At 48.4% G+C, this 15635-nt stretch overlaps 1 protein-coding gene across 1 annotated transcript; it reads left to right on the top strand.

Annotated features, from left to right (window-relative positions):
* The first annotated feature begins 59 nt into the window (after nucleotides 1-59).
* LOC127544616 (WD repeat-containing protein 97-like) lies at nucleotides 60-15017 on the top strand. The gene is made up of 9 exons (XM_051971324.1): nucleotides 60-313; nucleotides 1251-1376; nucleotides 1628-1825; nucleotides 3201-3322; nucleotides 5797-5959; nucleotides 7034-7078; nucleotides 10047-11125; nucleotides 14317-14387; nucleotides 14614-15017. Exons 1-9 carry the CDS (start codon nucleotides 128-130, stop codon nucleotides 14814-14816), a joined length of 2193 nt encoding a protein of 730 aa, XP_051827284.1. The 5' UTR covers nucleotides 60-127; the 3' UTR covers nucleotides 14817-15017.
* The last annotated feature ends 618 nt before the right edge of the window (nucleotides 15018-15635 follow it).

The following is a 15635-nucleotide window of genomic DNA, read 5'->3' as shown; positions in this document are numbered from 1 at the left end:
TTTGGGGTCTTTCATGGTGAATGGAAACTAGACCAGACAATCTTCCCTGTGATCCTAGGAGACTGTTCTGCCTCAAAGGATTCTTCATGTAGATTGGATACAAGAGACGTCGATACATCAAAGTTTTATGGCTATAAGCTTGCGTCTCCTATTGTTAGAGTTCCTGAGCTCCATGGCTCAGGCTGCTCCCAAGACATGGGACCCTGCCTCAACCTATGCTCCCTCTGAGATTACTCATGAAGTCCCCAAAATTGTCATTGCTTTGTTGAAGCTAGACTGGTTCCAGAAATACTTTCCTGACTTCAACTTCAAGGTACATGACAGGGGGTGGTATATGAAGGAGGGGAGAAAAGTGTTCTTAAAGATTGTCCTTCCTCCTTTCCCAAGTCTTGTGGTAGTTTTTGGAATCTTAAACCCTGTGGTATAACTAGGAACCCTCTAATTCTTTCCAACCACATGGTACAACCCCCTCCCCAATTCTAGTACTCTCTAATGGATGCAGACAGTGCACACAGATCCCCATACTTACTAACCTTGTGGTACAGTCCCAAGAAAGTAAAATACCCTTTAGCTTCATGGCATTAGTACCCCTTGCTCCATTGTCTCTAACCTCCTGGTATGGTTTCCCCAATCTTGTAGTACGGTTGAGGGTCCTTGATATAATCTATAATCACTTGGAACCTCAGAACACCTAATGAGCTTTAAATTCACCCCCTGTCCCCTTTCTGTTCCTATATCCCCTGGATGCACAAAGAACCTTGAAATTAGTATTGCTCTCTCTTTCCCTATAGACTCCCAAGCTAGACCCTGGCTACTTTCCTTAGCTATCCCAACTCAGTCTCTTCCCCAAATTTCTCCTCTTCCAGGGACCTAGGAATACAGGATAAATGTTCCCAGTATGTTTCCTGCAAATGTTGCCACGTTACCTTCTGTGGTTAAGGGCTTCTAAGCGAAGCATGTGGAATGATGGAAAGAGCCTGGGCCTAGAATCAGGAGAGACCTAGGTTAGAATTCTGGCTCCAGTGCTTCACTTTCAAGCCATTTATAATTGACCCTAGCCAAGACACTTCCCCTCTCAGAATTTAGTTTCCATCTTCCAGAAAATGAGTGCAATCAATAATATGTACACTGCTCATCTCGGAGTTGCTCTGAGAAGACAGAACATACTGGTGGTTTTAGTGTTTGTAAGACAGAAGATAAGAGAGTTATCAAGAATCAGCTACTACAGACGGCCCTCCCTGTGATCCTAGGAAGGACTCATCGCTGAACTGATTAGTGAGGAACCCCCGCCCAAGAAGGCCTATGAGGAGCTTAGTGATGAGGAACTTGAGGAGGAACTTGAGAAGAAACGGAAGAAGGAGAAGTTGCTGTATCAGGTTACTGTGACCCTGGAATTCCTTTCCCCTGCCTCTTTAGCTCCCCAAATGATGGTGGATCCTCCCGGGTGCCTTGTCTCCCGCCTTGTGTCTGGGGGCTGAGCCTGGCAGGAAGTGGGACTGAGCCCCCAGAGCCCCCGGTGCTGGGGTTTGGGGACCCAGCGGCCCGAGGCAGAGCTTGGGTTTCTGGTCCTGGCTCTCCACTGCCCCAGTTCTTGCTCAGAATCTGTTCTCTTGCTGCTATTTCAAAGACATACCCAGAATTCTTCACGGTGGAGGGTGTAGCCACGATGCTGCTGAAGGTCCTGGAGAAAGCCAAGTGGGCTGACGGCACCCAGGTCATGTTGCTGCTCATGGAGATGGTACCGTGGCTGGGATTAGAATTTCGAAGGAAGCTGCAGATGTCGCTATTGAAAATTCTCAACAGAGATCCTCCCCCAAACCTTGTGGTACAGCCCCAGACCCCGCTCCACCTTACCAGCTTCCAGACTTTATATTGTAGCTAGTGAAGTCTTCCTTAGGGGACCTTGGGGACTCCCAGCCCCCCTGCGCCCCTAGCCTTGGGCCCTCCTCGGTGACTCCCAGCCCCCCTGCACCCCCAGCCTTGGGCCCTCCTCGGTGACTCCCAGCCCCCCTGTGCCCCCAGCCTTGGGCCCTCCTCGGGGACTCCCAGCCCCCCTGCGCCCCCAGCCTTGGGCCCTCCTCGGGGACTCCCAGCCCCCCTGCGCCCCCAGCCTTGGGCCCTCCTCGGGGACTCCCAACCTCCCTGCGCCCCCAGCCTTGGGCCCTCCTCGGGGACTCCCAGCCCCCCTGCGCCCCCAGCCTTGGGCCCTCCTCGGGGACTCCCAGCCCCCCTGCGCCCCCAGCCTTGGGCCCTCCTCGGGGACTCCCAGCCCCCCTGCGCCCCCAGCCTTGGGCTCTCCTCGGGGACTCCCAGCCCCCCTGCGCCCCCAGCCTTGGGCCCTCCTCGGGGACTCCCAGCCCCCCTGCGCCCCCAGCCTTGGGCCCTCCTCGGGGACTCCCAACCTCCCTGCGCCCCCAGCCTTGGGCCCTCCTCGGGGACTCCCAGCCCCCCTGCGCCCCCAGCCTTGGGCCCTCCTCGGGGACTCCCAGCCCCCCTGCGCCCCCAGCCTTGGGCCCTCCTCGGGGACTCCCAGCCCCCCTGCGCCCCCAGCCTTGGGCCCTCCTCGGTGACTCCCAGCCCCCCTGCGCCCCCAGCCTTGGGCCCTCCTCGGTGACTCCCAGCCCCCCTGCGCCCCCAGCCTTGGGCCCTCCTCGGGGACTCCCACCCACTGTACCTCATGGTGTGGCTTCTCATTGTTATTGTTTAGCCATTTTCAATCATGTCTGACTCTTCGTGACCCCATTTGCGGTTTTCTTGATGAAGATGCTGGGCGGGTTTGCCCTATCTTTCTCAAGCTCATCGGATAGATGAGGCAAATGAGGCAGACAGGATTAAGTGATGAAGATCCCGTAGCTAGTGAGTGGCTGAGACCATATTGGAACTCAGAACTTCCTGACTGGGCCCAGCACACAACCCACTGTGTTGTCCCTCGGCTCCATGATACGGCCGTTAGGGCTTCTCTTTCCTGCCCCCTTAAACTCCTGCCACCTCACTGTCCTGAAACCTGCTCCCCTTCGCTTCAAACCTAAAATTCCAGAGCCCTGGTGAGTCCCCATCACAAACCTTAGCACCTGCAGAACCTTGGACAGCCCCAGGCTGATACCCCCAGGGCCCCCTCAAGCAGAAGGACTGACCATGGAAAGGCTGCGACAAACCCACCGAGGCAGCCACTGACCCAGCCCCAATTTTGGAATCCCCAGGATAAGGTAGAGAAGAAATATGTGATGACGGCCCTGCAGTTGCTCATGGTTGGCGTTCTGGGATCCCGAGGCCTGGTCCTGGAACTCATGTCCTACTTCCTCTACTCACCCTCTCGCTGCAGGTGAGATGCTCCCACCTGTCCCTCCTCAGAGGTGGGACCACTCCTGGGACAACAGTGAGGTCCACCCCCTCCCCAAATACACAAGGTCTAATCTCTCCTGAGATATGACAAACAGGGGAGCACCACATCCCCAGGTAAGACACAAAAAGGTGAGAACTCCCCACACAAGTGAGCAAGGTAACCCTTCCCTCCAAGTGAGACCCATCCTCCCCTTCCCAGCCCGAATGAAACCACATGTAAGTGAGCATCCCCCCTCCCCAGGAGATACCTCACCCCTCACTTGTGGGGATTCCCACACAAGTGAGACACAAAGGTAAGTCCTTATGTAGTTCAGCAAGCATTTATTTAGTGCCTATTGTGTGCTAAGTGCTGGATATGCAAAGACTAGAATGACAAAATGCCCCTGCCTTCAAGCAGCTTACATCCCACTGGGGATACAGCAGGTAATCCGATAACTATGCACAAGATAATTAGGAGGAGGAGGGTGAGAACACAATTGGGGAATAGGAGACTTCTTAAAGGAATAAATAAAAATAAATTATTCCTAAATTTGTGTTTCATTAAGCTTGTGGATATTAGTGGACAAGCTATGGACATTATTGTAATGGCAGATAACTATGTTGCAGATAACGATGTACAATTGTTGTGCAATAATGGACAAGCTTGGCTCCAAAGAAGAGCTATCATGGAAGAGACTTTGGAGAAGTGGGAGTATATTGCATATAAGATCAAACTTTTTTTCCATGTGTTGATTGATTGGTTTTGCTGGATTGTGGTATTTTTTTCTATTTTTTTAAATCTTTTGTTATAAGGAATGGCTCTCTAGGACAGAAGGGAGGAAAAACATCAAATATAGATTATATTAAAATGAAAATATATCAATAAAATGATAAAAACAAAAATAACAAAATTAGTGCCAGGAGTGAAAAAGCTCAGAATGAGCAAGTGATGTTTAAGGATGAGCTATAAAATGAAGGAATTGGTAAGGAGAGGAAGTTCAAAAAAGGAATAAGAATGAAGTTTTTCAAGGATATCAATGATACCTGAAACAGAGACAAGACAGAACTAACCAATGTACATATTCTGTTCTTTCTAGCAAAGAAAGTAGTCTTTTGACTTAAAAGGAAAGAACAAATATGGGAAATTAGGAAATTGGTACCCAAGAACAGTAAGGAGAGATAGCAAAAGAACCCATAGAATCCCCTGATATCTTCAAGTCCCTGGATCCAAATGAACTAAATACAAGAATACTTTGAAAGAACTGCCAAGAGTGATTGCTACTGTTGTCAGTGGTCTCTGAAAGATCAGGCAGGATGGAAAAGATACCTCCAAGATTAGTGAAATGTCCTGATTTTCAAATAAAAGGGAGATAGTGGGATCTGCAAATTAGGGAACAGTGAGCTTCACTTGAATTCCTAGTCAGAATTTGAGGGTGTATTATTAAAGGGATGAATTTCTGAAAAAGAAGCAGTGATCAAAAAGAGGCAGCCTCAAAACATTTCATTCCAGGCAAAGGTCATTTTCCTTTTTTGGCAGGGTTACTCAGATATCAGGGGGATGGATATAGATAGAGTTCACTTAGATTTTAATAAGCATTTATTAAGCACTTACGATGTGCCAGGTGATTTTAAAATATGATCTCATTTGATTTTTACAGCATTATTTCCATTTTCACAGTTGAGCAAAATGAAACAAACAGAAGACTTTCTCAGGGTCACACAACTATTAAGGGTTAGAGGGCAGCTTTGATCCCAGCTCTCCCTGACTCCAGACCCAGAGTCTATCCACTGGCCACCTTCCTGCCTCCTTAAGAGGCCTGGAAGCTGGAGCTGGGTTAACACTATATTCTTTTTCAGGTCTGAGTTGGACTAGATCCCTTCCAACTTGGAAATTCTCTTAAATTTGTGTGAGACACAGGTAATACCTAATACCTACACACATATTTAAATTCATACACACAGGTAAGGTCTCCTCACATAATAGAAAAGACATCCTTATACACAGAGATAAGACTGTACAGGTGGGTCACCCCTCCCCCAGGCAAGGCCCCACCTTCAGGTAAACACCCCCCCGCACCCCCCCCCTCCACAGATGGACTACACATGTACACACACTGGCCCAACCCCACAGCTTTAGGCAAGACTCCTGTACACAGGTAATAGTCACATACTCATTACATAAATGAGACCACGTACACCTGGGTCAGACCAGGTATGTAAAGGTGAGACCATATACACTTAGGTCGGACCATATACTTACAGGTCAGACCATATATTTACAGGTCAGACCAGGTACATACAGGTCAGACTATGTACACTTATAGGAGACCCCACACTCATGTGAGAATGCACTCCCCGCTCCACACACACACACACACACAAACACACCCTCACACATGGATGAGACATGCTCTTCTACACTCTTGCATGTAACATTTCCTCTCCTTCAGCTCTGTTCTCCCTCTTGCTCCCTAGACCTGTGCTAAAGACGCTGTTAGAAGATTTGGGCCTGAGGGACCCCCATAATTTCCTGTTTAAGGAAATGGTGACCTGGGCAGAAGGGAAAGATTTAAGCAGCAAGGCGGCCTTGAGAGGGCGATGTGGACAGAAGCTGGAACTTATGATTAAGAACCTTCGGGTTAGTCACCAAGGGAGGGAGAGAGGGAAGGAGCAGAGGTACTGGGGGAGGAAGAAAACGGTGGGAGTTGGGTGATTTTTTTTGAATTTTGGTATTTTATTTTTTCTAATTACATGTAAAAACAATTTTTAACCTTTAAGCTTTTTTCAAACAATTCTGAGTTCCAAATTCTCTCCCATTCTCCCTTCCCTCCTCCATCATTGAGAAGGCAAGTAAATTGATAAAAGTTAAATGTGTATAACATACATATGAAAAAAAGACAAAAAACCCTCAAAAATAAAGTAAATAAAATAAAATAAAGTAAAAAAAAAAACAATATGCTTCAATTTGCATTAAGATTCCATTAGTTCTTTCTCTGAAGGTATTTAGCATTTTTTATCATCAGAACTTCAGAACTATCTTGGGTCTTTGTATTACTGGGAATAGCTAAATCATTAACAGCTGATCATTATACAATAGTGCTGTTACTGTGTACAATGTTCTCTTGGTTCTGTTCACTTCATTTTGCATCAGTTTGTGTAAGTCTTTCCAGGTTTTTTTGAAAACTACTCTTTTAAAAAAAAATACAAAAGTATTCCATCACAATCATATACCACATGTGATGAAGAGAGTCATCTATCCCCAGAGAGGACTGAATGTGGATCACAAACATAGTATTTCCAACTGTTTTGTTGTTGTTTGCTTGCAATTTTTTCTTATTTTTTTCCTTTGTGATCTGATTTTTCTTGTGCAGCAAGATAATTGTATAAATATGTATAGAAGAATTGCACATGTTAACATATATTGGATTACTTGCCATCTAGGGAAGAGGGTGGAAGAAGGGAGGAAGAAAAATTTGGAACACAATGTTTGAATGTTTTAAGGGTGAATGTTGAAAGCTATCTATGCATATGTTTTGAAAACAAAAAGCTTTATTTATTTATATATATGCATATATACCTACATATATGTAAAATCATACCATAATTTGTTCAGTCATTTTTCAAATGATGGCTACGAAGGGAACTTTTTGGAAAGAGGTAGGGAAGATCAGTGAGTAGTTTTAGCCCTTCTGACCTGTCATCCTCTCTTTAGAACTACCTGAAAATGAACTTCCTAGGAGTTACTTGGCAGGAGGGGGTAAGGAAAAAGAAGCATGTGTGTATCACCCTCTCCTCAACTTCCTGCCCTTTCTTCCAAGAGACATTCTGCATTCTGGCTCAATTCCTCCTCATCTCCCTTCCTCTTTCTCCATTACCTTTGTTCCTATTCTCTGTAATGTCTTTACTTTCTTGCTTTAGGCCCTAATTCTCCATCTTCTTGTCCCTCTCCCTCCAATCCATTCTTCTCCCTTCATGTAATTATCTTCTTGTGCCCCCAACTCCATAACTCCCTAATTCTCTCTTCCTGTGCACCAATTCCTCAGCTTCCTTCTCCATTGCTTTTAGTCCATTCCCTGGACCCAAACTGCCAGGTAATTATTCTCCTCGCTATCCTATCTTCATGTTCCCTGGTCTGTCATCATCTCACATCCCTGTTCCTAGGCTTTATATCCTTGGTCTCACTGTCTCTGTATCCCCTCTCCTCATTCCTCCGTTCCCCCAGTGTCTACATTATTTCTTGCCTCTAAATCCCCAAGGCCCCATTCTCCTGCCCCATTGTTCCAGTTACCCTCTTCCCCTGCTTCCACACCTCCAAACCTCCAACTCTCCATCTCTGTGACCCAGTACCCCTAATCTCTTAATTCCTAGACCCAATCCCAGTATGCTATTCTCTTCCGCCATTCCCCAAACTTCATATTTCCCTATCCTACTATCTCCACCTCTTCCATTGTTCTCTGCTACAATGTTCTCAAATCCCCACACTCCTACCCCCCCATACTCCTAATGGCAACTCTTCTTGTCCCAGGGCCCCTAATAACCCAGGGTTCTTACTCCTTACCCCAGTGGTACCTAGTGATACTTTCTCTTGGTACTTTCCCCCAGTTCCACATCTCCCCTCGCTCTTCCCCATCCATTGTCAATGTCATCACCTTTTATCTCTGGTCACCTGATATTAAGGTTCATCCCCTCATCTTCTTTCCTCTTCACTTCCAAATCCCTACTCCAAAGCTCCCAATGTTCCCATCCTTTTGCTTCTTTGTTCCAATTACCTCCTCTCCTGCTTTTCTTCATCTGAACCTCCATCTCCTTGACCTTGTACCTTTAATCTATAATTTCCAGGTCCTATACCCCGAATCCCCCATTCATTTATCCCTAGTATACTGTACCTTTTCTCTCATTTCCCCAATTCTCTTTTCCCTTCCCATTTCTCAACTGTCCCCAATCCCTCAGTATCTCTGCTATGTCCCCTGTATTCCCATTCCATTCCTATCCCTGCCCTTGTACCACTAAGGTCCCTAATCCGTGTTCCTAGGTCCCCCTATGAAATTCTCCTTCCCTTAGGCCCTCATTTTTCTATGCCCCCAGTCTTCCATACCCCTGAACCTCTATGCGTTTTCCCTTCTCCTGCCTCTATATTCTTCCCTCCCAGTCTTTGTGTCCTTAATCCTTACACTCTAGCTTCTTTCCCTCCATTCTCCATTCCCCTCTTCCTATACTACCACTTGACCATGTTCCTTGCCTCCAACTCCCAAACTCCTTTTCCCACACCCCAATCTCCCCATATTCCTACCCTTAACGCCTTCCTCAACTCCAAGTTCCAATATTCTGAAACCTCCTATGCCCCTCTGCCCCCAACATGCCCATGCCCCTTCATCCCTCGCTTCCACTGACCTCAATCCTTTGCTCCACAACCCGACCCCTGCCTCCTTGCCCTTGTGTCCCACATGGTACCATTTCCTTTCCCTGTGCATCTAATGTGGAACTCACCATTTCCTGATAACAATCCTCCCCCCCCCTTGTGTTTCTACTGTCCCCAGTCCCCTGCATCTTTGTTGCTACCAGCCCCCAAACCTCCCAAGTCTCTGTCCCTTGGGTATCCAGGCTCTTGCCTCATCTCCCCCTTCCTCTGCCCGTCTCCATTATTCCCTATCCCCTTAGAATCTTGCCATCGCACCCCAGATCTCTCTCTCCCCTGTCCCCTGCCCACCACACCCGATTTCTTTGTCCCTGAGCACCCAACGCTATTTTCCCCTGCCTTCATCTCCCTAATTTTTCCTATCGTCCCTGTCTTAGCCTCTGTGTCTGAAACTCCCTATCTCCTCTCCTCAGTCCGTCCCCCAGCTCCTATGTTCCTAATTCCTCATCCCCTGGGTCTCCCCTTGTCTCCCTTCCTCCAGTGTTTTTACTGCCTACACACCCTCAGCGTCCCTATTATCAATGGGAAATGATCATTTATTTAGACATATTATTGTCTCCCTAAGCATTGCCCTCAGTCCCCAGCGCTCAAGTTGTAGCCTCCCGAGCCCTCTTCCCCGCCCCCGTACCCACAATATGCCACCCCCCTGCTTCCCTCCCAGCTCCCAGTTCCTTGTGGAGCTATCTCCCCGGCTTCCTGTGGATTCCTTTCTTTTAGCCGGGCCCCTCTCCCGCAAAGGCCGGCGGCTGGACCCCACCGGCACCACACCTTCTCCATCGCCTGGCTGGCTGAATTTCTAGATTACAATTGCACCTTTGCTCCTGAATCTACTCTGTCCCCATTTCCCTGCTTCTGTGCTCCTCCAATTCTCCATTCCCCTTGCTCCCCACCCCAATTCTCAATTCCCCACTTGTCCCCAGGCCACCGATTTTGCGCTACTTTGGTTTCTTCAGGATCTCTGTCTCTGTTCCTCAATCTCCTTCCACTTTCCCAGTTCCCGAGTCCTCCCTGTCCCAGTCCCTGCAATCCCCGGCCCCATGCCCTTTCCCCCGTGTCCTCATGCTCCCCCCCCTGCCCAGGGCCCCGTTACCCTGACTCCATACTCCCAGCATCCCCTTGCCCTGCCTCTGCAGTTTCCCTGTAGCCTTGTATCCCCCAGTTCTCCACGTTCCATTTCTCATTCTCTGTGTTCCTGATTCTCCTCTGCCTTCTCTGCCCTCCCGGGCTCTCCTCCTTCCCCCCCCCTACCCCCCGTCTCTTTCTCCATGCGCCCTCCCCCCACTTGCTGTGCTTGCCGTTTCTCCCACAGGTTCCTACCCGTTCCCAGAAGACTCTAAGTGAGGAAAGCCTCTCGACGCTGCTGTCTTCACTGCTGCCTGAGCCTCCCTCAGCGAAGCAGAAGTCCATTTACTCATTGAGAGCTTCCAAGCCTTCCCTCAGGATTTCCCCCAAGCCTTCCGCAGAGCTTTCCGCCGCGATTTCCGAGCTTTCCCCCAAGATTACCCCCAAGCATTCCCCTGAGCACTCCCCTAAGCATTCCCCTAAGCTTTCTCCCGAGCCTGCCCCTAAGCCTTCCTTTGAGATTTCCCCCAAGATTTCTTCCAAGACTCCCTCCAGGCTTTCTCCTTTGGCTTCCCAAAAGCTTTCTCCCAAGTTTCCCCCCAAGTTTCCCTACAAGGTTTTCCCCAAGACTTATTTCAAATTTTCTTCCAAGCCTTCCTCCAAACCTTCCCCCGAACCTTCCCCCGAACCTTCCCCCGAACCTTCCCCCGAACCTTCCCCCAAGCCCTTGGACCAGGCTTCCGAGCTTTCTCCCAAGTCTTCTCTTGAGGCTTCTCTCAAGTCTCTGCTCCAGCCTCCTTTAAAGCCTTCGGTGAGGTTTTCTTCCAAGCCTTACACCAGGCTTTTGGGTTTTCGCCCCGGTCTATCCCCCTTCTTTTCTCCCCCTTTCTGGAGCAGTCCCGGCGAGGCTTTCCCCAGCTCTGGCATCCCGACGCCCACAGATTCTAGAGCTATCTCCCCGGCTTCCTTCCGATTCATTTCTCTTAGCCAGCCCCCTCTCCTGCAAAGGGCGGTGTCGGAGCCGCAGTGGTCGTACCCCTATGAGAGGAAGCTGGTGGCCCGCCACTCGGCTCCCGCCTCCCTCATGCCGGGCTGGCTGCCGTTTGCGGAATACAGATACCCATTCTTGGAGACCGCCGTCTCCCGGCTTCCGCTTCCCGAGGAGGATTACGAGATCGAAATCACCCAGATCCATCCTCTCAGCTTCTTCCTTGAGCAGCGGCTCCAGGCGCAGAAGGAAAGGCTGAAGATGCGGGCAGCCTTGCGCCACGTCAAGCCCAACACCATTGTCATGCAGCCGCGAGACGTCCTGCTCCCTAGCTACGGGTGAGCCGGCCCCGCGCCCCGGGAGCGGGAGATCAGGAAGCTGTGAGTCGGCGGGGAGGGGTCTGAGCAATCGCCCCTCCCCTTGGGTGACAAGCCCTTACCCTTGGGGAGGGCACCCAGCACTGGTTAAGCGCCGACTGTGTGCCATCTCCGGGCTCAATGTTTGACAGGTAACTTACCTCATTTGATCCTCACCACAAGCCTGGGAGGTAGGTGCTATTATTGCCTCCGTTTTTCAACTGAGGAAACCGACAGCTTAAACCTATCGCCCAACTAAGGAGGATTTGATTCCTGATTTCTGGCCCTATCTGCACCATCTAGGGGTAGGGAGACAATTAATTGGATTAGGAAGCTTTTCTTGACATCCATCTGAAATTTGATTTCCTTTAACTTCCACCCATTGCTATTAGTTCTACTCTCTCGGGTCAAGAAAAAAGCACTTTCCACCCAACAACCTTTCAAATACTTAGATTACATATCGGCCAGGTGTTCCTTTCTCCGAGGTAAAAAAAAGCCTTTCTCCTCCATCCAGGGACAGTTTTAAGGCCCCCTGGGACGATGTTTATACTAGGTTAATGGATCAAGTGACTTCTCCTCAGACTTGAGTCAATCAGTTAGAATTTGTCATTTATTATGTTCCAGAGACTGTGCTAAGTGTTTCAGATATAAATAACTGCTAATGATCATAGCATTTCTTATAGCCCTGTAAGGTTTATAAAGCATTTTTATAAATATTATCTCATTTTAATCCTCACAACTCTGCAAGTTAGGTGCTTTTAGTACCCCCTCTCCTTTTTACAATTGAGAAAACTGAAGCAGACAGAGGTTAAATGTCTTGCTCATCCAGAGTCACACAGATGGTAAGTATTTGAAGATGGATTTGAACTCAGGTCTCTCTGACTCCAGGTCTAGAGCCATTGCAATGCTTGGAGGCCTAAAGAAAAATAAAAGTAGTCCTTGCCTCCTAAAGAAAAGTAAAAGTAGTCCTTGCCTTCAAGAAACTTGAATTCTAATTGAAGGACAAACATGTAAATGACTAGATACATACAGGTTATTTAAAGAAAGGATGGAAGGTAATCTGAGAAGGGAAGGTACCAACAGCTAGAGGGGAATGCACAAAGTGAGATTTGAGCTAAGTATTAAAAGAAGCTAGAGAAACTGTGGGGCAGAGCCTTAAGGCACAGAACATGGCCAACATAAAAGCTATAGAGGAAAAAAGGATGGAGAGAGAGGAGGAGAGAGAGAGAGAGAAAAAAAGAGACAGAGAGAAACAGAGAGGGAGACAGAGAGAGAGAGAGAGAGACAGACAGACAGACAGACAGACAGACATTAAGCAGTCCAATGTAGCTGGATTGTAGAGTGTAGGAAGCTGAGTAAACTGTAACTTCAGGGACAAGAGTGAACTCCACCCCATTGACCATTATGTTCTCCATCACTATACTTTCTGCCTTTTTCGGTCTGGTTTGAGAGCAGCAGTTATCTCTCTGAGGGCTTCTTTGTCTGCTCCATAATAGTGAACAATAACCATGGGAATACATGTGTTGCTTCCTTTGGATTAGTTTTGATTTCTCCCTTTCATGAAATGTGACATTCTTTGAGTACTTGGTGGATTTATTTCCTTGATTACTAAAGTTCTTCATAGCACTTCTCCAGGAATCCTGGTACCTCTTTCCAAACCTTGGGGATCCCCAATTGCCTTCCTGATCCAGAGTGAGAGAATCACAAACCACATCCCAATAGACACCAATTGTGAGATCATGAGTGAGGTACTAAGAAGGAATATTTACACTCAGAGGATCCTAAGTTAGTTGATTGTTCACTGATAGGTAAGCCTGCAGGTCCTCAGACCTCCAATGTTACGAATAAGTACAGGCCCAATTTAGGGCATATGGTAGAATATGTATCCTGATCTAGGTTTCAGATCTCTGGGTCTCTGTATATCTGATTGTTGTTGCTGGGCAGACTCACAGGGACTAAGGGGGAGAGGAACCTTAGAGGCAGTGATTGGACAGTTTGAACTTTGACACTTTGACTTTATTGATCACAAAGGTATTGTGATTAGAAAAGTTCACTGACCTCTAATACGAGGATTAGATGTTCTCTAAACTAATTATGATTAGTAGAGCCTTACATTCTTTGCCTAAATGTAGCTGACTGAACCAGCAGTGAGAACATAAAAATTTCCCAGTCAAATACAAAGTCTTTTCTGTGTCCATTCTCTATATAACCTGCCAGGAGGAACACATTCAAGCATGCCTTTAAGGACTTGATTTTCATTGATCAGTCTTTTCTCTGTACAATATCATCCCTTTAGTATCTATATTCTGAGCACTGACGTTCAGACATAAATCCTAATTAGTTACTCTGATGAGAGAATTCCCTTTTCTTCCCATGACACTGAGAGGAAATATGTAAGAGTCCTGGATTTGAAGTCATTGAACCTGGATTGGAATCCTGATCCTATTGTTGTTTGATCATGGGTAAAACACTTCCTCTCTCTGAGCTTCAGTCTTTTCAAGAAAAAAAATCAGGGGATTGGACTAAATGATTTTCAAAAGTGAATTTTTATGGATAGCTTTTGTTGGCCTCCTCCCTCCTGTTGGCCTCCCCGACTCCAGTCACACCTTATAATAGAAAATTTTTTTAAATTGAAGAAAATTTTTTAAAATGAACGTATCAAAACATTGAAAAAAAAATCGAAGTGACAATCGAACAGGGGGAGGTGCAAAAGGTTCCAAATCCATGTACTCTTTATATAAAGGAGTAGGATGTAGCTTTATCTCTTCTTTGAGGTGGTTCTTTGAAATTTTTATCGTTTTTGTGGAGGTTCTTTCCATTTGCCTTATACTAAATGAATTCTAAGATCTTCCCCAGTGTAAAATTCTAAAGCCAACGTGCCTAATATTCACCAAGATTAGAGGAGTACAATCCTCCCCTTGAAATTTCAGTTTTCCCTCCCTCGGGGCAACTGAAGGGTCAGGGATCAAAAAACAATCAACGCGTAAAAGGGGTTGGAGACCAAAGGGGACACAACTATAGGAGGTGGTTCCAGGGCAAAGAGAGGGGTCTAGAGGAGAAAAGGGGTTGGACTTGCAGGAGAGGACAGAGCGGCGGGGAAGCCTCTGAGAGAGAAGGTACTGTGGGAGGTACGAGGGCCGGACCAGATTCACCTGTGCTTCCATTTCTACCAGTACCACTAAAGGACGAAAGATCCTCCGACTTCAGGAGCGTGGAGATCCCCAGGCACTGCTAACTCCGCTGGGTGAGTAGGGGGCGCGGCGGGCCAGGAAAGTGCCCGGGAGTCGGCTCCCTTACCTGTCCTTTCTCTCCCACCCTGTCCCCCAGCCCTGACAGAGAATCCTGACCCTGGTAACCTACCTTCTCCAGTCTGTCTCCTCACACGACCCTCCTTCCTTTACCCCACAATTTGGATCTCCTAGTTCCTCTAGTTGCTGGGTCTCCAAAATCCCGTTTGATTTCCTCCCTAGTTGAGGCGAAAAATTACCACAAGATCCGCCGTCGCACGGGTACCATTTCTCGTTCACTGAAGCTCCCTCTGCCTCGAGTGGAACCGATTCCCTTCCCCCCATCCTGGCCACCTGCATCCCGCCCGCTCCCTCCCTCGATCCTGGAGGATTCCTTGCAGCGCTATTTCCTACCCAAACTTGCCCGACCAGAGAATTACCGATGAGCCCCATCCGGGCTTCTGACTGTCCCCCCCACCCTTCCCCCCAACCCAGACACAGACTGGTCCCCAGGGGCCCGATTGCGGATAGATCTGGCTACAACTAGCCCGCGGCAGGGCCTCCGCCACAGCCCCCTCGGGGGCCAAGGCTCCCCCTAGGGCCAGGCAAACAGGACTGCCGATGAATAAAGAGAATGTTTCACCTAAGGCGGACCACTGCGACCCTGACTTCTACTAGGCCGGGACTAGCTACTGTCGGGAGCGGGGCAGCAGCCTGAAGGCTGGGCTACGGGTGCCAGAAGGAGCTGGGGCTCGGAGGGGAACGGCCGCGTCCGACCCATTGCCAGCCACTCCCCCGGACTGCGGCCCCCTGTGGCAACCTCCGAGGGAACGGAGGTATTGGACGGGGCCATAGGTCAGAAGGGCCCTTAGGAGAAAACTGAGGGCCCCGCGGGGAAAGTTATCACCCCGGGAAGGACGTTACTTGCCCCAGGCCCCGGTGGGGGCATTCTGACCCCGCCTGCGCACCACATTGTAGGTCATTTAAACACAGAATCCGAGTCCTCGAAGGGCTCAGGAGGCAGAGGCCCCCCGGACCAATGACTGACTGAGCAGGAATTTTCCTTACGCCCAGCTGGGTCATCCAGCTTCTGTGGGAAAGCCTTCAGTGGGGGGGAGCCTGTCAGCCCCACAGTACCTCCGTCTACCTTGGATCCGTTATCAGTAGGAAGGTTTCCCTTCCTCATTTTATCTTTATCACATATATATATATATATTTCTCTAACTTTATCTTTTTTCAACTTTCATTGCTCCCAATTCCGTGTT

This window comes from Antechinus flavipes, chromosome 1 (assembly GCF_016432865.1).
Source record: "Antechinus flavipes isolate AdamAnt ecotype Samford, QLD, Australia chromosome 1, AdamAnt_v2, whole genome shotgun sequence".
Lineage (NCBI taxonomy): Eukaryota > Metazoa > Chordata > Mammalia > Dasyuromorphia > Dasyuridae > Antechinus > Antechinus flavipes.
This window is presented reverse-complemented; position numbering and strand designations above follow the sequence as displayed.